Genomic DNA, 24,515 nt, shown 5'->3' on the forward strand with positions numbered 1-24,515 from the left:
GGCTAGGAATTTATTGTGAATGCGAGAGTAATATGGAAATTGCACTAATGTCAGTGTCCTCACAGAGGCCAACATCTTGTGTGGAGGCCCTGATTATCCAGTGCTAGCTGAGGTGGAGTCAGCACTGTGTGCGCATGCCTGATGTACACTTACTGAAACAATTGCTGTACACTCAACTCACCAAAGGAGAAAGGAAACAGGAAGTCCAAAAGAAACGCTTTAAAGACATCTTCAGGATAAACATGAAGAGATGTGGCATTGACACCACACACTGGGAGACAGTAGCCCAGGATAGGGATAACTGGTGAAGACTTGTCAGACAAGGGAAATCGCCTTGCCTTGGTCCCAGAAAAATGCCAGAAAAGAAAGGACAGACGACTGTCACTCAGCAATCTTGGCCCAACCCTGACTTCCAACACTACCTGCAACATCTGCCAATGAGCTGATCAGACTCCTCAGTCACCACGGGACCCATAAAAAAATAAAACCTGTGAAAGAGATCATCCTCAACCTCAAGGGATTACCGCCGACTAACATGAAAGTCTAGTACCAGTGACCGCAATGGTACTTGAATTAAGCATAGCAAATGCAACTATAGGACATAGAACCAGTTGAGGACATAAGTGAGGATGGGTTGCATTGTATTTAATGCACTGGGTTGGGACTCAGCAGACCTGGGTCCAATTCCTGGCTTTGCCACAAAGTCCTTGTGTGACCTTGGACAAGTCACTTAAGGAAGATTTTCAAAAGTGCCTTGGAGTTAGTTGCTCAATTCACATTGACTTTAAATGGGAGTTGGATGCCTGATCCTTTTAGGTACTTTTGGAAATCTTGTCCTTAATCCCTCTGTGCTTAGATTTCCCATCTGTAAAATGGGGATAAGATTATTTCCTTTCTGTCTTGCCTATTTAGGTTGCAAACTCTTCGGGGCAGGAACTCTCTCTTACTGTGTATCTTACAGTATCTAGCACAATGGGGCCACGACTGGGCCTTTAAGCACTACTGTTGTTAATTAACTGGGGCATTATAATACTGTAACACAGGAATACACTAGGGTATTGGATTTTAAGCAAGGACCTTTGTGGGAATTTCAGAATTTGTTGAACATGGTGCAGTGAGAAGAAAGCCATGATAATGACAGAATAAGAAAAATGTCAAGAGTCATGGGGAGAGATCTTGAGGTGGTATAAATCAACTTAGCTCCACTGAAGTCAAAGGAGCTATACCAGTGTACACCAGCTGGGGACATGTTCCCCTATAACTGATGCAACCAATTCCCCTTCCTCTTGTAAAAGAAACAGGAAAATATGAGAAGCAGCAAATCTGTATCCAAGAGGAGTTGCTCAAAAATCTAAGACAGAAAAAAGATTTATGCTAGAAAGGAAGACGAGGATAGGGAACCCAACAAGAATATTCACAACCAGCTAACGCTCTCAGGGATAAAACAAGGACAGTAGAATGAGTTAATGCTCCCAGATGTATTAAGAAGAGCTCTTAGAAATATATCAAGGGGAAAAGAAAAACTAGAGAGAAAGTAGCTCTATTAATAAATAAGGAGGAAGATTAAATTAATGGTGACTGTAAAATGGCTGAGCTGCTGAACTCATTTTTTAAAAATCAGTCATTAACAAGAAATCAGGGAAAGAGGCACTGTATGGACAATTAATAAGACGTTCCTTCCTCGGAACTCTGTGAGCTAAGCTGCTTTGCCCTCGTTCCTTATGTACGCAGGTACAGCTCAGACAGAATGGGTGCACGAACTGAGAATGCCATGGCCCCATCTCTGCTCTTGGCAGATGGCTTGGATAATCTCTGTGTAATACCGAACGAAACACAGAGCTATTGAACATTACCATGGAGAGTTGTGTGACATCTGGGATGACAAGCTACAAACCAGAGACCCAGATGGATAGGTCAGGAAGTTCTATCCATTCTGCAGCCATCAAGCACCACTGGCTGATGCCTGTATTGAAAAAGAGAATGCACATGTCACATAATGCCCATCCTGATGCCCAGGTAGCTAAATCACTGTCTGAGATAAGAATGCAATATATAACATTGGCCATAGGGCTTGGAATCAATGGGAGTTTAGAACATAGATTGATGGAAGAATATGCCCCTAAGAAAGGTTATAGCTGAGTGAGCTTAGACCTCTGGATTATTTGGGGAGGAGGTGGAGGGGCAGGCTTCTGTGGCCAATATGTAGATAGGAATAACTTTTTGTGTATCATCATTTAATGTTAATACCAACTGTCTATACCCTATGCACTGGAATTCTCCAGGTAGCTGAAAATTGTCTGTGAAGAACCTGCTGGCTGTGCTCTCTTGCCATGAGGACAGATGGTATTGAAAAACCACCAATGCCCACTGCATTTATAGGAAATCATGATGAAACCTGCTCAGGGCCGCGGTTGAAGGAGAGAGTATTTGGAGAGGAAAGGGTTAAGGCCCCATTCTGAAACTCAGGAGATTTGCATTCTATTCCTACTTCTGCCACAGACCTGCTGTCTGACTTTGGGAAAGTCGCTTAGGCCTTGATCCACAAAGGGACTTGGGCACCTCAGTCTCAAGTTTAGGTGTCTAAATCCCAGTCTTAGGCTCCACTGTGATCCACAGAACTCCTGCCGAACCATGTAGGTGTCTAAACTCATTCAGCACCTAAGTTTTCAGGGTAAAAGTTCCCTCAGTGTCTAGGATTCTGCCTTTGAGCATGAGCACAGCTGCCTCCTTGTAGGCATTAGGATGCCTATCTCCCATCTCAGGACCAGGGTTATCCAAGAACCGGGAGAAGGCAGGTGTTCAGTCACCTATTTCACATGCGGGGCCAAGTCCAGTAGTCTCCTCAGAGGCTGCCTGCCAGACTGGATCCCATTCATGTATTTATACGTAATGGAACAGTCATTGGGCCAGAGTGACTGATGCTGTAGCCTGGAGGTGTGGACACCCACCTGGGAAGTGGGAGACCTAGGATCCAGTCCCCTTGCTCCAATGAGTCTGTTGTTTATCCACAATGAAACAGCTTCAGCAGGAGGGACTGAAGGAGCCCCATATCAGAACTGCTCAGCAGATAGAGCACTCTTCTATGAGGTGGGAAGCCCTGCCCTATGCAAATCCTGTCTCCTCTTCAGGCAGAGAGGAGAATTGGTCCTGCATCCCAGGTGAGTGCTCCAACCACTGGGAGAAAAGTTATAAGGTGGGCTCCTCTTCATCCTGTTTGTGTGTAGCATGTGGTAGGGGCCTAACCCATTAAGAAACTACCTAGGCATCTAAACCTCCTAACTCCAAGCAATTGGTTCCCATTTGGGGACTGTTAAGCAGAGTTAGGTGTCCCCCTGCAGCCTGGCCTTAGATGCCTATCTCTGAGAGAGGGGCGGGCTTAGCACATACCGCTCTTGTTGGCATCTCCAATGGGCTCGCTAGTATGCTGGCTTTTTGTGGATCATGTGCTAAGACACCTAAATCTGCCCATTCATTGTACAGGGAGTCTAGGTGCCCAACTCCGCCTTGTAGAACACAACATTGTTACTGTGATTTTCTAATTGCCTAAAAGTCAGGTGTTGTAACACTGAGTATTGAAATGCATAAGCCTCTTTGCAGATATGGGCCTTAATCTCTCTGTGCCTCAGTACCCCATCTGTAAGATGGGGATAATAATGCTTCCTTATTTCCACCCAGTCTTGTCTCTTTAGAGTGTAAATTCTTCAGGGCAGCATCTATATCTTATGTGTTTGTACAGGACCTAGCACAGTATAGTCCTGATCTTAGTTGAGGTATCTAGATGCAAATAATAACATTAAAAAGATTCCTAGTTAAAATTCTATCGAGGGAAAATTCCTTCCCAACCTCATAAGACTTTGGTTTCCCATACTTTGCACAAGTATTAAATTATATTTTTAAAATAATAGCACAAAATACAGTGAAATAAGACAGGGGGAAAGTTTATGATAAACAAAGGATTTGTTTGCAGCACAATTCTGAAAAGAACATTTATGAGGATTTTAAAAAAACTCAGAAAACTTCCTTAATCTTAAAGTACTATAGGTCTCCTGAGAGATGTAAACCATGCACTAGTGAAATTCAGCTCAGATAAAGTTGCCATTAATGATGCAACTCCTTCAAAACTTCTGCACATAAATTAACTTTGTCTTAAACTTTGGTCTCATCTGCAAGACTGAAAAAAATTGGCCTTAAAATATTAAAGTTTGGTTTTCAATGTGTGAACATGAACTGCAGGGAAAATTGTTAAAGGTCTGCTGGAAATGAAAATGTGGCTATAAAGACCTAGACTAACACATGAATAAGTAATCTTGGCCTGTTTTGGAAAAAAAAAATTAGCAGGTTCGTAAGTGTACATAGGACGGGTGAATAAAAGATATTGACCATCTGCTGTAAGAAACAAGCCAAAAGAAGGCAAAGTGTTGTGCTGGTGAGCAGGTGCAGAGAAGTGCTATGAGGGGAATAGAGGACCTATCTTGTCTACACAATGAGTTATTGTATGGCAAGCCAGGGTGTGAATCTAGAGTATACCAACTTGTCATGCAGTAACTTGTTAACCTGCACTTTCACTGCACTGTTGCAGTCTCCACAAGGCAAGGTACTGAGCAGCAAGCTTGTGTGCAGTAACTCACCAGGTATCATAGAATCATAGACTGGAAGGGACCTCGAGAGGTCATCTAGTCCAGTCCCCTGCACTCATGGCAGGACTAAGTATTATCTAGACCATTCCTGACCATATAGCACCACCTTATACTCAACATCCCACATGGTATCAGGGGCCGCAACCCTTCCCCTACCACTCCACCCCAGGAGATATTAAGGACAGTCTCAGCTTCACATATGCTGATCTGTGAGAGCCACAGTTGATACATGTATAGCTAAAATGAACATAAAATGTTCCTTCCCCTTCTTTAAGCTCTATTCCATAAATTTATTAAGGTTTTAGTGTGTTTGCTTTTAACTTGCACATAATTTTTGAAGTGCTTGTTACTCAATAGAATTCTATACTGTTTAGAAAATAATCTTTATTAGTTCCCACCATATGCTGCAGAATACTTGGCAGTAGCAAAAGCACCTACTTTGTTGTTGTACACTGTGACACACTTCACAGGATCTGTGACAGTGTAATAATCACAAATGTACAGCAAGCACCACAAAAATAGGTGAATTGTCAGTGTTCTACTCATAGATGAGTACCAAGAACCACACAATTCCTAAAAGGCCCCCAAACTGTAGGGGCAGATAGCCCCAGTTATGCATTCTGGTATACTGTGCTCTCTTTATTGAAGTGCTCTTTCAAAGCCTCCCTGAACCACATAGCTCTGCACTGAACTCTTCTGATAGCCCTTGTGGCTGGCTCTTCAAACTTGGCAGACAGCCCTCCACCTCGGTGGCAACTTTTCCTCCTTTGCTTCGCTGATATTTGGCAGGACCCCTCAGGCAGCTATAACCATTGGGATATTTTTCACACTGAGATCCAGTCTAGTGATCAAACAACACTAGCATCCTTTCAGACTACTAAAAGCACATTCAACTGCCATTTTGCACCTGCTAAGCCAGTACTTGACTCTTTCCTTGGTGCTTTTGGGACCGCCTGTGTAGCAAGGGATAGGCTGGGCATCACTACTGGCATTTCAACATTCCCAATGATAATCTGCCAGTTGGGAAAGAGAGTCCCTCCTTGTAGCTTTCTGAGCAGTCCTCTGTTCTTAAAGATGTGAGCCTCATGCACCTTCCCTGACCAGCCAACACTGATGTCAGTGAAGCATCCCCAGTGATCCATCAGTGCTTATATAACCATAGAAAAGTAGCCTTTTCTGTTGAGGTACTCTGGGTAAGGTAGTCTGGTGCCAAAATAGGGATATATGTGCGACCTATTGCTCTACTGCAGTTTGGGAACCCCATGGTGCAGATCCATCGATTATGTCCTGCACATTGCCAAGAGTCATAGTCCTGAATAGTAGAAGATGATTAATAGCCCTGCACTCTTGCATGACAATGGCCCCTATGGTGGATTTTCCAACTCCAACATGACTTCCCAATGACCGATAGCAACATGACTTCCCAATGACTTCCACGATGTGATCGCCACTAGCTTCTCAGCAGTCAGTGCAGCCCTCTTTGTGGTGTCCCTGCACTAGAGGGCTGGGGTGAGCTCAGCACACAGATGTAGGAATGGAGCCTTGCCCAGCTGAAAGTTCTGCAGCCACTGCTCGTCATCCCAAGCCTGCATTATGATGCGATCCCACCGTTTCTCACTTCTGGGCTCATTTCTCGGGCCCAGAAGAGGCGCTCCCCCATTTACAGCTGCTCCATGAACACCGCCACCGATCTTGAATTGGTTCTCGCAGCGTCACCCAGCAATCTGCCCTCCAGGAAATTGTCATGTTCCCTGCAGCTCTTCTTGCGGCTCTGCAAATACCAGAGGATTATGCGTGGTGTGCTTGCAATGCTCTTGGCAATACTGCAGAGCTGTACAGGCCTCCATGCTTCTGTCAGAGATGGTGGACAGTGATAAGTCCTGCATGGGGTTGTGGGATTTTCAAAATGGGTGTCAAAATTATGGGCTAGAAATGGCATTACGGGGTGGAGAAAGTTGCAGGCTGGGAACCTGACCCCGCAGGCTCAGTAACCCCTTCATGGCTCATTTCTAATCCATCAGGTATTGCCAAAACTTCCCAAAAGACAGTGTGCTGGACAGTGGCAAGTTGCAAACTGGGATACCTATCCATTGTGCACTGCACTGAGCACCGAAACAAGCACTCCTGGTGAATATGTGCGCTGATTCAAGGAGCCAAGCATGCATGCGCACAAGCGATATATCAACTGAGGTGGCTTTATGCCGATGTAACTTGCGTCAGCAAAAGTCTAGTGTAGATCTGCCTAATACTCTGATACAGTCTTTAAGAATATATTTTCAGTATATACACACACAACTCCTTACATAGCACCCATACATACATTGCACAGTTATACTGATGACCAGTATGACACCGACTTTCATTTGAGATCTCGTATGACATTCCTTGGTGAACCGGAATGTACATACCAGAATCAGGAGATACCTGTAACCCCTCTGCAACTCCATGTCAGTTGGCATTAAGAGGTGCTTGGGTCACGTATGTCTGGCTGGGGGAAGCACCATATGCTGGGGGAAGAACTTTGGCAGAAGGATTCCAATCCCCAAGCCTGTTGTAACTAATGTAAAAGGCAACTGCTTTGGTAAAGTCTCTACTCTACAAAAACATCCCCATTTGCCGATCTAGCCCTTGACTGGAAGACTTTTTAGAATAAAGAAATCAAGTAATCCATTCGCAGCGCCTCTCTCTCTCTAAAAGTGTACTAGACCTGCCTACTGCCATACCAGAAAGGCATATAGAGGCCGACCTGGTGCTATTGGCTCATGCTCCTCAGAAGCCAGCACTCAATGTTTTACTTTGTATCGTAACATCAAGTAGTGACAGGTACCTTCTCTAGCAGCTGGCTCATTGCTGGAAGGAATATGGCTGTCTGTGAATCACAGATGGAAAAGCCAGACTAGGTCATTTCCTAAACCTCCCCCTTCCAGTGCAGAATTGCACGATACTTACTAGTACTTTGTCCAATCCAATTGCAAAGGTCTATAAATGGCTCAGCAGTCAGCGCACGGTGCTAGGATTCAGGAGGTCTGAGTTCTTTTCCTGGCTCTGCTGGTGACCTCAGTCAAGTCACTTCCCCTTTCTGTGCTTCAATTTCCCACCTGTAAAATGGAGGTGATGACAGTGACTTCCTTTGTAAAGCATTTTGAGATCTATGGATGAAAAGTGCTCAGTGCTACATATGAGGTCACTGTTCTTATTATTAAACCATCACCAGTCTCCTAAGTCTATTATTAACCTATCTCCCACTGGTCCAAGAGTCTTATGAAGACTGTGACCAAATTCAGTTCTGGTGCAAGCATTAACTTCAGGGGAAATTGCACCTGTTGGCACCCAGACTGAATTTGGCCCTAAATTCCCATCATTGCACGATTCTATTTTTTCTTGGCCCCTTTCCTGTTCATTTATTCCTCCCTCCCTCCCTGAAAATTGGAGAACGGAGTGCACTTTTAAATCTCCCTTCCGTGGCTTCACACACTGCTGTACAGTTCTTTCCAGCCCAAGCACCAAATATTATGTCCTGCCTAGCATAACACGATGACTGGAGACTACTACTCTGAAAGTTCTTCTTGGTCCCTCAAGCTGATTTTATTGATTCCTTAGTGTCCACAAAGCTAGAGCATATCTTCTTCTCCAAATGGTAGTTGCTATTGAGAGTATCAGACTCCCAAAGAAGTAGTATTCACAGCCTGCTGGTTTGTTTCAGTGGCACACAAAACTGTCATTCCTTGTGCAGCACAAAATTTGGAAAGCCTCAGGAAGAAAAGCCTCCTCTTGCAAAAAAAGCACTAGCCATAGAGTATTACTCACAAAGGCACAAAAGAGAGCTCTTTACACCTCTGAAGAATCTTAAAATTATGGCCTGATAGAACAGCCAGCAAAGAAACTTCACCCTTTATCAGTGAATCAAAGTATTCAGTAGCATTCAGTGTCTAGTGTTTCTTTCCACTACCTAGAGCCAAGCAAAGCCAAAGCTAATCGGTTGAGAGAACTGCAAATGTTTTGAAATACTGCGTGGATTAGTGGAAAGTCCAAGATTTGGGCAGACATGAATTATTGTGTGTAGCTATAAATAAATATTGTTCCCAGCTCAGCTTCTGGCCTGTGGCCAACACACCACAAATTTATGAAAAAAAAAAAAATGAATGGGTTAGTGTGTTAACAAGTGCCTGATGGACTACGAAAACCGCCCTAGGGATGCACATGCTGTACATTACCAGCTAAGCATGTTTGCAAAACTTAACTCTTTGAATATGGAACTATCAAGAGGAGTCAGCGCATTTAAAATATGCTGTGGGAGTTCAGATAACATCAAGAGCCTGATTCTCATTTATACTCAGGCCCCTTTACATTGCAGTGTAAATGAACCGTAAAGCGGGTTCAGAGTAAACTTACAACCACTTTAAGGCTCTTTTACAGTGCCAGATTGATGTAAAGGGGCCCCTTTGTGTAAATGAGAATCAGGCCCTGCATCTGAAGAATCCTACTTTGTCTCTACGGGTGCAGAAGGGATAATTTAGTGGTGTCTTAAACTTGTCTTTAAAAAAAAAAGTCTCACCTGTTGTGAATCTCATCAGGGTTTTTCTATAGGCTGCTTATCTCACTCTCCCTGAAACAAAATATATACCTCCGCTTTCTGGTAGTATATTTCCAGGGAAGGAAGAATGGCCCAGTGGATGAGACACAGGTCAGGGAAATGGGAGACCAGGATCAGTTCTCTTCTCTGCCACAGACTGCCTGCATGACCCCGGGCAAGTCACTTAGCCTCTCTTTGCCTCAGTTTCCCATATGTAAAATGGGGATTGAGGAGACAGGTGCTGCAGGGATAAAACTGCCCATTGAAACTTCAAGTAATGGCACCCCTACAATCAAGTCAGTCAGGGAATATACACACACTGCATTTCCTGGCAGAATCCCATTTGGGGAGTGACTATTCAGTATGCCAATGTTTCCTGAGCAATTTTCGCATCTCAATAGTTCTTAGATGAAGAACATCAGAGTTTAGCTTGTTTACATGTCTGCATGTGTGTATATATAGAAGGAGAATACCCTGCATTTATTATTAAGAAAACGAACTTGAATATATAGAAAGTAACAAGGAAAAACAAATCTCTTCCTGTTTGAATTCCTGTCAGACTGATTCTAGCAAGGCAGGTATTTGTTTGCATGGCTTCATGATTGCCTGATACTCTGAGTTTTGAAGGATTGGTCAATGGTTTGCTAATGCAGAAATGCCACCTTGTAGGTGCAAGAAATTACTTTAGGCTGCTAGAAGAAGGAGCAAGGACACTTTATCAATAGAACCAGAGACTTCAGAAATGAATGGGAAGGGAGTGGCAGGGGTGGGAGTGACCATGGTGACTTGGATTACACTCTGGGATGGGGGAGTAAGAACTCACTCTACCTTCTTGCCCAGGCTACCCAAATCTTAGGCTTGGTCTACACTACAGAGTTAGTCGACGTAAGGCAGCATATGTTGACTTAATTATGTCAGCGTCTATTCGCTAGTGCTGCTTCCACTGAAGTAAGGGGCCCACTACGCCAACATAACAACTCCACCTCCATGAGAGTCGTAGTGCTTATGTCAATGTAGTTAGGGTGACACAGTGTCTCTATAGACACAATGTTACTTACATTGGCTGTCAGCCCCAAGCTGGACGGACATCTGTGAGCCCCCACCCTGCCCCAGTGCAGACAGCCTGAAACCTTGCTGCCGCCTCCTGTGGAAGGATAGCACTAACCTGGCTGCCACTTGGACGCTCCCTGCCATCCCTCACTGTGAGGCAGCGGAGCTTCTCACCCACGCCTGAATCCCTCACTGGGAGGCGGCAGTGGGCTCACAGCGAGAGCTCTCCCCTCCCACCCCAGGGCTGACAGCCTGAGCTGTGAGCCCACACCAGGCTCAATGTCACTGGAGGGAACCTACCAGTAGGGAAATTGACATTCTTGTCAGTTTCATTGATGCTATTACTTCACTTTTCCCCTCTGGCTCTGGCTGTCAGCCAGGGAGCTCAAGGTCTCCAGCTGTCAGCTCCCCCAGCTGGAGCTCAAATAAAAAGAAACTGACAAGAATGTCAATTTCACTGCTGGTAGGCTCCCTACTGTTAAATTGAGCCTGGTGCCAGCTGAGGGTTTGGGCTGTCAGCCTGGGGTGAGGTAGGGGCTTAAAGCTGTGAGCCCATACCCAGCTGAGAACTTGGGCTATCAGTGCAGGGACTGGAGTGTGGGGGACAGACCAGCTGTGAGCCCATGCCTACAGCTGAAGCTGTCAGCCCCAGGGCTGCTTGGCTCCGTCAGTGTCACAGTGCCCCACTTCAGTTGGTGGAAGTGGTCCTGGTGAGGACCCGCACCACTGACAGGAGCAAGCATGGACATCAACCACCTTTTTAATTACTGCATTGACTTAAGTCAACAATTCTGTAGTGTAGACAAGGCCTTAGAGTCAGGTGCTCAGAAGTAAGCAGATGCTGCATGCCTGGTTACCCCCGACGCTTGAACAAGTGGGCAGGCAGTGGGGCAAAGATGAGCAGGGACAGGCAGTGAGTGGAGTTAGTGTACTCTCCACACCAGCTAGTGCAGCTAAGCCAATGCAGGGGGTATTGTAATTTGCTAGTGTTGTAGCAAATTACAGCAACAAATTACTATCTCCTCAGAACAAAGAGCATCTCTGAGACACTGTGCCTCCAAGAGCTCCTTGGGGACTCATGCAGCCTACTCTGCGCTAAGGGTGAGTCTAAAGGCACAGTCTATCCTGTGAGTTTGAGTTCCTGTGACTGAGTTAAGAGAGTATCCTGCTTGATTACCCACTGGGGTCTCTGGTATGTTTCTCTTACACCACTTCATTCCCAGAAGCTAAATCAGCCCCTGCACAAAATGAGAAGGATATAAACATTCCACTTTTCACGGTGACCAGGAATACTGAAGGTTTGAAGGTTCTCACTCCTTTTCTAAAAGAGACATTGCTAGAGATGAGCTTAGCATGTTGGAAAACACTCCAGTGTATTAAATAAAAGGGCCACTTTCAAAGGTGATGTAAATTGGAGAAAGAAAGTGACACTTACCTGATGAGGAGGCAGGGCACAGAAGGAAAAACAACTAGCAGGAGGGTGTGAGAAGGTGTAAGATAAAACAGTTTGAGTGGTCAAGACCTCAATTATACTTTTCATCTGAATGGGGGCAATGCAGCCTGCTGCACAGTGCCCCCTAAAACTATGTTGCACTGACTCAAAAGGAAGAGTGCCAACCACTGAATCACCAGCATGACTTTTTGCAGCATGTTGGCTCTTCCTTAGGGATGAATCCAAGTCCTAATCCTGCTTAGATGGGTGTGAGATGTGGGAAGACCACAGCCCCAGGCAGTATGGCTAGATTGGCTGTGCGCCCTCCAATGCAGGTCAAGGCAATAAATGTATTAGTGGAGCTGTGTGGATGACGCTTGTACAAGGCAAGCCTGCCCCGCACTGGAGCCATTGGCCCTTCACTTTTAAAAAGAAAAGAAAATGTCGCAAAGAAATACATTATTTACAAGAACTGCTCTCACTGTACTTAAAAATAAACGTGCTTAGATAGAACAAATATTGCTACCCAGGTACTATGGGCTGAGTATGTATCACACAGCTAAGTTTTGTGTAACTGCAAGTCTGCTTCCCAGCCCTACCAGGTCTCTATTTGAAACAATGTCACTTCAGCAGACTAAGTAAGCATTAAAGCTTTTCCTAATCTGACCTTAGGTGTTCTCAGAACTATTAAAAGAATAATTTATGAAATCCCTCGATCAATTATATAATAGCATCAGTATGCATAATAACAAGGCTCAGGAGTGCTGTTACCCTTGCAAGTCAGTCATTTGCACTTATATAGTGTTTGGTGCCGCTATCATGACAGCATAAGGCATTTTTGCTGAATTCAACACATTCTGGGGCAGAACAACTGTCCAAACAAGCTGGTATTACGCAAGTTGTGGTGCTTCTTGTACAAGGGCTCCAAAAAATGAAATAAAGAAAAAGTAACAAAAATGCACAATGGGAAAATTGTTGGAAAATCATCGTCTGTGAGACAAATAAATTGTAGTACTGGAGTGATGGTAGCTGTGCTGAAAATCCCTCAATCTCACCATTCGGGAGGGTGCATGTTTCGCATGTAAACCAGATCTGGCTCTTTAAAGCCTCCAGTGAAGTCTTTCCTCAGATAAAAAGAAAAGGAGTACTTGTGGCACCTTAGAGACTAACAAATTTATTAGAGCATTCAGAGTAGCAGCCGTGTTAGTCTGTATTCATAAAAAGGAGTAATTGTGGCACCTTAGAGACTAACAAATTTATTAGAGCATAATATTAGTGATCGTGAGTCAGTGATTGTTCCCCTCTATTCGACATTGGTGAGGCCTCATCTGGAGTACTGTGTCCAGTTTTGGGCCCCACACTACAAGAAGGATGTGGAAAAATTGGAAAGAGTCCAGCGGAGGGCAACAAAAATGATTAGAGGACTGGAACACATGAGTTATGAGGAGAGCCTGAGGGAACTGGGGATGTTTAGTCTTCAGAAGAGAAGAATGAGGTGGGATTTGATAGCTGCTTTCAACTACCTGAAAGGGGGTTCCAAAGAGGATGGCTCTAGACTGTTCTCAGTGGTAGCAGATGACAGAACAAGAAGCAATGGTCTCAAGTTGCAGTGGGGGAGATTTAGGTTGGATATTAGGAAAAACTTTTTCACTAGGAGGGTGGCGAGACACTGGAATGCGTTACCTAGGGAGGTGGTGGAATCTCCTTCCCTAGAGGTTTTTAAGGTCAGGCTTGACAAAGCCCTGGCTGGGATGATTTAATTGGGGATCGGTCCTGCTTTGAGCAGGGGGTTGGACTAGATGACCTCCTGAGGTCCCTTCCAACCCTGATATTCTATGATTCTATGATTAGTCTCTAAGGTGCCACAAGTACTCCTTTTCTTTTTATGGATACAGACTAACATGGCTACTACTCTGAAACCTTTCCTCAGATAGATCTTCAACTGTGCTTTGCGCTGAAATGGTTGGGGAATGACCTCTCCCCACCTTAGTCATTTGGTGGACAGTTAATAAAGGATGAGGGAACCTCATACGGGGGCCTGATCCAACTTCCACTTAGGTCAAAGGGAGTTTTTCAATTGATTTCAATAAGAGCTGGTTCCGGGCTATGTTTTAAGATGGTGCAGTTAAACATCATTTACATCAGGAATGCTGACTCATGAGATAGAAACGTTGGGAAATTGCATTTATGCTCAGGGAAAAATAAACATCATTTTAAGTAACCCAAGTAACTATTCAATGCCCATTATCATCAGTTGGAGTCTTCACAGTGACTTCAGTAGGAGCTGGATCAGGGCCTAACTGGGGAAGTATTTTCCCTACAGGCAGCTTGGCTGGGACTTGGCACTGTTTCACCTCCCTCTGGAGTATTCAGCTGGATCATCTGTTCAGATCAGGTGGCATACAGTACACAATCAATTTCCAGTGATTGAGGCTCTGAGCCAAACCCGCTTTCAAAGGTTTTTAGACTCCTAACTGGAGCTTAAACATCTTTGAGGAGCTGGACCTTTGGGCTTTAGTGGTATCTTGGTTTTTCTCATCTTCTGCTTCTGTGTTTCTAATATGCCTTGTGACCTTCATTTTGGGACTGAATCCCACACTGGTGTGCAGCAGTGGGGTCCCACACAGATAGGTTCTTGAACTGTGCAAAACTACAGCACAGCTTACCACATTATATTACTTAACTAAATTACATGATAGTTATAGTTCTGAAATGATCTATAAAGGTTACCAGAATAACAGAGGGATGCCATCCTATTTATAGTACACTAGGTCTTAAAAGTTCCCTATCTGAAAGTACATCAAGTCTCTGTGGAGTTACAACATCAATGACATATTCCATGAAGCAAGCAAAATATAATATTTTTATAGTAGGTCTTTAAATCATTTTCTGACAACAAATCAATCTTGCAAGGATTCTTGTTGGTATGATATCTCAGGAGCAAGAGTGGGAGAGATTCGGAGATTAATGGAAAATAATAATGGATCATCTCCATGAATGTGCCCTTTATTGTATCAAGCAATTGCATTCTGCTGCTGAGATCTAATTAAGCACCACCAGTCAAATTTATGATTGTGTTAATAGGAAAAAGGATTGTATAACGCTGTTAATATGTGCTCTATAATTAACGTTAATGGGAGTCGCGTGGTTAAATCCTCCCCCTGGCATCACCCTGGAAAAGTACCTCAGGGTGTATTGTTTATTTTATAACTGCAGAGAGACAAAAATACATGCAAAACCAATTGCCCATCTTAGCAATTAGTTAGGAAAATTACAGATGCCTCAAAAATCAGAGCCTATCCCTGAAATGATGTCTGACCTTGAACTCTAGCAGCAGTACAGGATTCTACTTTAATCCACTCCAAGTGGTACACTGAAAAACATGTGACAGATGCATTTATATCTTTGTTTTTACAATGTGGCTCTAAGGATCTGAGCCTGCAAGGTGGTGAGCACTGCCTACAAATGCTGAGTAGCCTCCATTTTAATAATGGGAATGAGAGTACTCATCACCTCTTAGAAGCATTCAGCACCTTGTAGGACCAGACCCAAAGTAGCCAGCCATGTAATCTGCGCAGTATTCAGCAGCAGTGTCTTTCAGATTAGATGTAACACTGTGGGCTTGATGATCATGCCCATTAAAAATCCTAGGGCGTTTTTGCAAAGTAGGTCGGTTGGTTAAGTTCCATGTTTGGGTATTATGTTCTGCCTACCTAAAACTATCCTCAGAATTTCATCAAGAGAAATTATTCTTTGTTCCCCCTGTTTCCATGTACCTGGGTGTACAATGCTTCTTAATTAGAATACTAGCACTTTACACCCACTTTGCCATGGTATAACTTACTACACAAGGTACAGGGCAGTGGAAAATCAGGTCCTAAATCTTGGACCTGATCTACAAGGCACTTAATGGACTGAGATCTGACTACCTCAAAGTCTGCCTTATCCTCCATATCCCAGACCAGACTTTTTTTTTATTTTTATTTTTTTGATCAACTGAACTAAAACCAACCATCTCTCTACACCCTGTTTGGCTGTTTCATGTATTTCTTTTCTGGGTGTTTCTTTTATGAAAATGTAACTGTGATAAATTTGTGGAAGACTCGAAGAACAGAGAGTTGCAAACACACAGAGGGACAGACCCAAACTGCAAAGTGACATGGAGTAAGTAGAACAGTGGGGTCACATGGTAAGAAGATTCATTCCTAAAAATTATAAAGTCCTACCTGTAAGAGAGAGAAATTAAACAGTATGGAAATAAATGTTACAAACTGGGGGTATATTCACTGCATTAAAGTGAGTTTGTTTCCATCTTATCTCCTGAATAATGTCCTAACATGACTTTTTTTGTGTAACCAAGAACAATAGTATAGGCCAGCAATAGGAAGGAAATGGTCCATAGGAAGAGCTGTATCTTAAGATGCTGAGTAACATTTTAAAAATCACCCAAGTGACTTAGGCACCCAAGTTCTATTTTTAAAAGTTACTTAGGCATTTAGGAGGCTAAATCCCATGAACATAGGTTCCTGGAGGTAAAATTGTCAAAGGTGCCTAAGTGATTTAAGAGCCTGTCTTATTTTCATAAATGATTAGGCATGTAAGTCCCACTGACTTTCAATAAGTCTTAGGGTCCTCAGTGTCTAAGTAATTTTGGGAAAGGTACATAGGCTCCTAAATCACTTTGATTTTGAAAATTTTACCCATGGCTTTCAGATATGAAATTGTTTGAGAACTATTATCTTAGATTATTATACAACACAAAGTGAAAGAAAATATGATTAAAAAGAAGATCATTCATCAGGCTAACAAAAACAAAGGGTTAATTATCTACAGATAACGGATTTACCAACCAAAGTTTTAATGTATATGCACAATCAAACATAAGAAAAAATACTTTATATATACATAGGAGAATTATACTAAAGAACTTTCATTAGTCTGAAAAATTATTACTCTTCCTTATCTATCCTATGACTGTAAAAAGTCTTTCCTACTGCCTCTCAACAGAGACTCATTTCAACACTTCAGTCTCTTCTATGATTTCAGGAATGTGAGAATAACCAACAGACTCCAGGCTGGAAAAAAGGTTATTCAGAGTTCCCAGCTTCTTCCTTTTTGTCCTCCACCAGGAAGTCAGAGCACTACCAGCTTAGTATCCAATTCTAAACTCTTGAGCCAGTGTAAATGTAGAAGCTCCCACCGGTCTCACAACTCCCTGACTAAACTCTCATCGGTTGGATCCCCCCAAGCAAAAGATGCTTTTGAACATGCATTGCTCAATTGCTTTAGGGAACACAATGTGGTCACCTCTTCAAATTCCAGGGCACTCTCTTACCTCATGACTATAGACGGAGCGTAAACCTGCAGTATTTACTGATGATGACTCTAGGGATATGGCCAAGGAAAATATAGTGATAAAGGAGGCAAGCAGTTCACTGGTAATGCTGTGAGCAGGGAAGGTTGTATGACTTTAGAGGCCTCTTCATGAGAAATAAGCTTGAGATCCCGCCCAGAACTCTTACTCATTACGAACAGCCCAGCACCTTGTGGGCTGTTTGTAATGCAGCTTTTACACCAACGAACTTTGTGATGCAACTACTAATCACACTGTGACACTGCACACGATATTCTTCATAGTAATATTATATAGTTAGCATAATTATGATGCATTTTATGCAAGATGGGTCATGTGAGATGTCATTGAAAAGGTTATGATTTGCTGAATATGATTATCCTATTTATATGCATGAATCATTTTGTAGCTGAAGTTATAAATACTATGTATCTGTACTTCAAATGTAGTTACACCTGGGTAATGCCCACTAGACAAGATGCTTTCAGTCTAAATAGCTGGTTGTAAAGGGCCTATGTAGGGTAATGGGCCATTAGAAAGAACAATAGGCCTTAGAAGCTTATCTCTCACCTGGTGAGCATTCCTTAGAGTGATGGCTGCTATGACTCTATAAGGACATGTGAGGAGGCCACATGCTGCTGGACTCCATCCTGGGATGTCAGTATTTTTCCACAGACTGGTCTGGGAACCAAGCTTTGGGAACAAAGGGCTCCTGCCATATGCAAAAGCTATATAAGGCAGGGAGTGACATCATCTGTGGTTCTTTACTCCCCATACAAGAAGACTCCTAGAAACACCTGAGGAACAAAGACTGAACTGGGGGAAGTGCTGGACCCAGGCTAAAGGGAATTATAGCCTGTGTATGAAACACCTGGGGACTCCAACCTGTAAAGCAAGTGTAAAGCAAGTGCAGCCTGTGTATGAAACACCTGGGGATTCCAAATGGAAAAGCAAGTGCAGCCAGTTTGTATCATCTCTTAGGGTTAGAATCTGCTATTCATATCCAATCTATCTAGTATATTTTGTTTATTTGCTACGTAATCTGCTTTGATCTGTTTGCTATCATTCATAGTCACTTATTAACTATAAATAATAGATTTTAATAGTTTTTGTTTTAATCTAAACCAGTAATCTTTGACTGGAGTGCTTGGGGAAAATCTCTGCTTGGTTAGCACAAGTGTGCATTGTTCTCTTCACATTGAGGGAGACGCAGTCTGGGTATCAAACCCATATACTGGCCAGATTTGACCAGGGCAGACAGTACTGCTCTGGGGTCCCAGGCTGGGAAGCTGGTGATTAGAGAACCTGCATGTAACTGCAGCTGGGTGTGTTCCTACCAGTGTGAATGGTGGTGAAACTGCAGGCTGGTGGGCTTTGCAACTTGTCACAGCAGTACAGTGTGAGAGAAAGCCCAGGCTGCTGGGTCAGGGGGCTCGGTGGTACCCCAGTTTCAGGTGGCACCCCAGGGAGGGAACCCATCACACAAACCACCACCCCAGCAAACTATATAATGCACTAAAGTAATTCTTGCCTTCAGCAGTGATAGGTGGATACAAAGCCAAAGCTTGCTGGAAAGGTGACCTGGTACTCATTTTGTATGAACTGTTAGACAATTCTCTCATAAAATAGATATATATATTGAACCAATGTGTACAAAATGGAGTCCTATATTCTATGTATAATGGATCCCCTGAAAAACACTGGGGTATGGAGCCGCTTGACTTTTGCTAGGATGCACAGTATGGAATGCAGCCAAGGATATAGAGATCTGCACTTTAGTTGTGTATGGTATCTGTTCATCAGTTGTCTCTTTTTCAGGAGCAGGGGAGCTGGGAACATCTGCGCTGGCTGTTCAAAGGAACTCAGCAAGTGCAGGAAGGCAAGAATGAAATGCATTTATCATTAATGTTATATAAAATGATGTGTTATCATCCCATCTATTCTCTTAACAAATATGCTAGTGTTCAGCAGTTACATCCATTTCACTTATAGACATCAGGTCAAAACTGAACATAGTAGCAGCAATCCTGGATATTTTGTTGGGTTTTTATTATGTTACACACGTGTATGTGTGTCTCTTATAAAACACATTTTATTTGTTACCATACCCATGTTTATAATAATTACTATATTTAATTTTCCGTTGCCTTCGGCCTTTCAGCTATACTGCTTTCCAAGTCTCCCTTTCCCCATGAAGATTTTATTAACCATCATTATTGCGGAAGTGCCTAGGGACCCACCAAAAACTGGACCCCACTGTGCTAAGCACTGTACAAACACAGAGTAGTAGGCAGTCCCTATGTTTTGGATAACTTTTCTCCACATCCTTGCATTTTCCCAAGTTGAGTCTCCTTTTATCTGCCCCACATGCTTCTCATCGCTGTCGTTCCCTTTTTGTATGATTTCACTATATTCACTGCCATTTAGACAGGTCTCCTATTTTACGACCAACTTCAAATGTAACTAAGACACGAATCTTTTTCTATTCTCCCCCCACTGGCAGATGAGGAAGAGAACTCTCTAGTCTACATGAGAACATTGCGCCGGTTTAACTAAAGGCATATCTTTAAACTCTTATTTAAACTGCTGTAAAAAGGCTGTGTGAACACACTTACTTGGTTTTAAACCAAGCTTATTTCAGCGTTAGTGAGGAATTGGTATTAACTAAACTGAAAAAGATACTCTTCAACTGAAGGGGATTTGTTTGAACTAAACTGATTTAAAAACAGGTTCAAATTAAAGCGGAGCGAATTTCTCATGTGCATTATGTGTCTGGACGTAATCGCCCACGCCAGAGTGCCCCTGCCCTGACGGACAGGATGCCAGCGCCCACTCGGCCAGCATCCCCATTTCCCGACCTTGGGTACCAAGTGCCCATCCCTGTCCGTGCCGGGGCGCCCCGCCATCCCACACGGGTTAGGCTACCTGCGGCCCAGCCGCTCCACACCGGCCTGCAGCCGTCCCCTCACCTAGTGACCCATATCCCCCGCCCCGGAAGCGCTGACCCGGAAGCAGTTTGGCGGTCGAACCGGTCAAGATGGCGGCGCCCAGGCGGTGAAGGGAGAAGGAAGCGGGAGGAGCCGCGGCGGGCTATGAGCGCGGCCTGGCGCTGCGGCCCACCCCGGGCTCTCACAGGTACCGACCGGGGGCAGCACCGCTACCCTGCGCCGTTCCGCACTCTTCACCCAGGGCGGGCCCGGGAGCGAGCCGGGAGAGGTTTGCGGGGGGTGTGGAAGGGTCGCCGGAGCCCTGCGCCCACGGGGGGCTCGCAGCTGCCCGACCTTTTGTCAGGGGGGCGACGGCTGCCCCCGTCTGAGGAGACAACTCCCCCACCCCCATTGCCGGGGTCCGAGGGACCCATCACCCCTCAAGCGTCTCCCTTTTCCCCCTACGGTGCATGTCCCTGGGGCTGCGTTTGGGAGCCCTGGGACGGGAGGATGCCCCGGCCAGGGAAGTAGCTTGAGGGCAGTGGATTAGAGCAGCTTCTGGGAGGGGTGGGGCCTGGAGCCGGGTGTGTGTGTGTTGGTGCTGTCTGTACTGGGTTCTCCTACAGCAGGACTCGGAACTTCCCACCCTTAATGAACGTCTGTCCCCGTTGAACAGGGGGGTCTGGGCCATGAATTCCTGTAGAGTCGATCTTTCGCTAAATAAATACAATTCTCAGAGTGGCAGAGAAAATCTTCTAGATGTGATCGGAGATGGATTCCTTTGGCTGAGTCTGCAGACAGACAACTCCTCCTCTGATCCCATTGCTACCTTTAGCTGCAGCCTGACATTAGTAAGTTTCACTGCTGCTATTAGCAAATCTGTAAGCAACAGCAGGATTGTCAAGAATCCTGTCACTTTCATATTGACCTGAAAAGACATTGTGTTCTCTTTTTCTAAATCCTTCCTCGAGATCTGCTTTTACATTTACAGGAAATATTGGGCTGATTGAGGACAGTTGGGCAAAGCTGATTTGTGTGTTTTTAAAAAACCAAAACAATAATGAAACCCTGAATAACATCATATGCTTATTACACAGTAACTACTTGTATGTTTTATCCTTTTCCCCTTCTGTTTATCATTTTGTCTTTTACATCTTGATCCTGCAAATACATATGTGTTTAATTTTATGCAGGTGAGTCCCATTGAGACTGCTCACCTGTGTAAAGTTATTCAGTTAAGTAAGTGTTTGCAGGATCAGGGTTTTGGATTATAAATATTTTGGGACTGGGATTCTGTCTATATAGGACAAGTACACTGGGATGTCAGTCCTGACTGAGGATTTTGAGTATTACTGCAGTACAAATAATAGCGAATACATAAACAGAGACTTCTTTCTCTGAGAACAGTGTTTGCCTATAGATTGCGCTGTAGATCAGGGTTCTCAAACTTTATTGCACTGCAATGACCTTCTGACAACAAAAGTTACTACATGACCCCAGGAGAGGGGACCAAAGTCTGAGCCTGCCCAAGCTCAACTGCCCCAGGTGGGGGTCCAAAGCTAAAGCCTGAGCCCCACCATCCTGGGCGAGGAGGCCAAAGCTGAAGGCCAAGGGCTTCAGTCCCAGGCAGGGAGCCTTTAACCTGAGCCTTGCTGCCCAGGGCTGAAGCCCTCAGGTTTCAGTTTCGGCCCTGGGCGGTGGGGCTTGAGCTTCTGCTCTGGCCCTGGGCCCCAGCAAGTCTAAGACAGCCCTGGTGACCCCACTAAAATGGGGTCCCAACCCACTTTGGGGTCCTGACCCAGTTTGAGAACTGCTGCTATAGATTAACTCTACCACCTCAATCTCCTAAAATAACTATAGCTTATTTAGTGATATACATGTAGTTTTATTAAAAAGATTCTGAGGCTATGTCTACACTCTTCTCTCTCTCTCTCTCTCCCCCCGCCCAACCCCTCTCCCCCCGCCTCTCGGCGTTCTGGGGATTGATGCACCGGGGTTAATTTAGCGGGTCTAGTGAAAGCCTGCCAAATCGACTGCAGATCGCTCTCCAGTCGACACCGCTACTCTACCCCAAACGTGAAGAGTAAGGTAAGTCGACAGGAGAGTGTCTCCCATCGACCCAGTGTAGTGTGGACCCCATGGTAAGTCGACCTAAGCTACGTCGACTCCAGCTACATTATTCACATAGCTGGAGTAGCGTAGCTTAGGTCGACTTACCGTGGTAGTGTAGACATAGTCTGAGGCAAAAGGAAAAAAAAATTCTTGCCAATATTAGTGGGGGTACAATGGACAGTTTTAGCAACACATTATACAGAAACATTATTTAGCAAGTAGTTGTACTCTTATTATGGATTATGGCCTTGATGTTGATTCCTTCACTCAGAAATTATTGATATGGCAAAGATATTCACTAATGAGGCATAGTCTGGAAAAGGTGTGAATTTAGTTAAAACAAACAAGGCTTTGTCAACTGAATTGCCATGTGCAGTGGTTAAAGTAGTGGTGCAACAGAACATTCTTGATGAAAATTCAAATAAAGTACACCTATCTCCATCCCTTTCTCTTTCTTGCTCTCATGCAGTGACATGCTGTTGTGGTATTTGGCTTAAAAATTGCAAATATGTATTTAAATCCTCCAACTATCAGTCTTTCTCCCTGGCCAGAAGAACAAACAAGCTATTTCTGACATTTTTGAATAACACTTATTTTTTTTTTTTTTGCCATGAAAACCTAGAAACTACTTACTTGAGTGTTCCTTTAAGAAAGCATCCTCATTATGTATAGAAAGTCAATGGGAAATAATAAAAATGATTATGTAGTTCTTTTCTCAGTAACTTGCACAACAATATGATGAATTCCTGTTAACGAAATCATGAGGTGGTATATTCCCCAGAACCTACAATTCTAGTAATTGGTCCATAGACTTGTTGTGTGTAGTTTTGGATATGTAAAACACACACACCAGATTCATAAACATTGTTAAAACTGAATTCTCCCTTTTATGGTGGTTTTAGATGACACACTTGACTAGCTCAGGTTTTTAAGATCAGTTGTAAAGATATGCACTAGGGCTGGCATAAAATTCCTGTTAATGTGACTGTTTAACTCTAGTGCTATTTTTATGTGAAGTACTTGCTCTAAGCAAATGTTCCAGCTTGTTGCTTATGTGTGTCTCGGTAAATACATTTATAGCATATGGAGGTGGGAATAGGGGAAAAAGTTATAAGACTAACTCGGTGAGGGGCTGGAAAGTAAAATACTCAGCTCCTCTATCTATCTATCTACCATTTCTACAAGCTCAGTAGGACCTGTGCGTAGCCCTCCTAAAGAATGCTGTGTGGTGCTGAGGACAGTAAGCATTGCAAATGGGTTTGTTTCTAATCCTTACTGTGAAGAAACGATATCCAAACATTCTCTGTTTTCTGTGTAGGATTATTTGTCTGGCACCTTCCGAAACCAGCAGTACGGCAAATGCCATGCAAGTTTATGCATTGTTGTGGAGTAGCCAATAAAAGATGGATTACATTTCAACACCTTAACTTCCTCAAACGAATGGTAAGTCAAGAGAGTGTCTTATTCCACGTTGACTATTTTTCTGTTTTGCCTTATGCTACGTAGGAAATTAAAATGTTTACCAATTACAAGTGGTATATGGCACTTGTTTTCTGGAGTAGTGTGTTTCTTTTTAAAAGATTTATTCTGAAACTTCAACGTATTGATTTAATTCTGCCAAAGTTTTTGAGGGCAAAGTATAAAGTCAGGCTTGTTTCTTAAATGTTTATATTTGGAATAGAGTGAATGTGCAAAAGGAAAAGCAGAATTTTTAATTTATGTCCTAATTCATTGAGAGAAGTCTTGAATAGATTAAAGTAATAGGTTATTTTTTTCTGTAGTATGTAAATAGGCACTGCATTAGCTGTTCATATCACAAAGCTATAACTGTCACTGACAGCTCAAGGAAATCCCTCTCCTCTTCACAGAACAGATGCATAATGGATAGTAGTGGTGCAAAATTCTCCTCACTGTCCCTTTTCATGTGCTGCAACCCTGACTTGCAAGGACCATCTCTAGTGCTTGGATGATAGTTCAGTTTTTATGTCTATTATGTGGTGTGTCTGCTGTGATTGCCATGAAAGGACCAGATACTTCCAATGTTGGTGGTATTTTTGGACATCTGTCTAATAGGGACCAGAGTGAGATCATAACTCATTCCACATGTGGGTCACCAAACTGTCAGACTTTTTATTGCTAGTGACTTGGCTTGCATTCAGGTTAGTCATTCAGAGGTGAAAAGCTCCCTACCAACCCCAGAAAGCCCCTTTAGTCATCTCTATTACTCAGTTGTACAAGTATTGCACCACAGATTGTTGAAACCTACACCTTGTTTGTATATTTGGCTTGGTATATTTGAAATAGAACATTTTAGACAAGAAAGTTGGGGGGTTGGAAAAACTAAGTGTTTTTTTTGTTTACGTGACACTTTCTAGAGGAGCTGTAAATACAGCAAAAAACACAATAGAAAACTTAATTGCAGCTCAGCCTC

The 24,515-nt window shown here is 43.6% G+C and overlaps 1 protein-coding gene across 5 annotated transcripts in view; it reads left to right on the forward strand.

The window, feature by feature from the left end:
- The first annotated feature begins 20,053 nt into the window (after positions 1-20,053).
- The window catches only part of COX10 (cytochrome c oxidase assembly factor heme A:farnesyltransferase COX10), a 155,994-nt gene continuing 151,532 nt past the window's right edge, over positions 20,054-24,515 (forward strand). The window contains exons 1-4 of one of the 5 annotated variants that reach the window (XM_073312016.2): positions 20,054-20,180; positions 20,649-20,823; positions 21,978-22,060; positions 23,403-23,527. In XM_073312016.2, coding sequence (XP_073168117.1) covers positions 23,444-23,527 — 84 coding nt within the window. In that variant the 5' untranslated portion in view covers positions 20,054-20,180; positions 20,649-20,823; positions 21,978-22,060; positions 23,403-23,443. The remainder of the gene's footprint in view (positions 20,181-20,648; positions 20,824-21,977; positions 22,061-23,402; positions 23,528-24,515) is intronic. The other 4 variants (XM_073312015.2, XM_073312017.2, XM_073312019.2 and 1 more) reach the window with 4 other exon arrangements.

This window comes from Lepidochelys kempii, chromosome 14, assembly GCF_965140285.1.
Source record: "Lepidochelys kempii isolate rLepKem1 chromosome 14, rLepKem1.hap1, whole genome shotgun sequence".
In the NCBI taxonomy this organism is placed as follows: Eukaryota; Metazoa; Chordata; order Testudines; family Cheloniidae; genus Lepidochelys; species Lepidochelys kempii.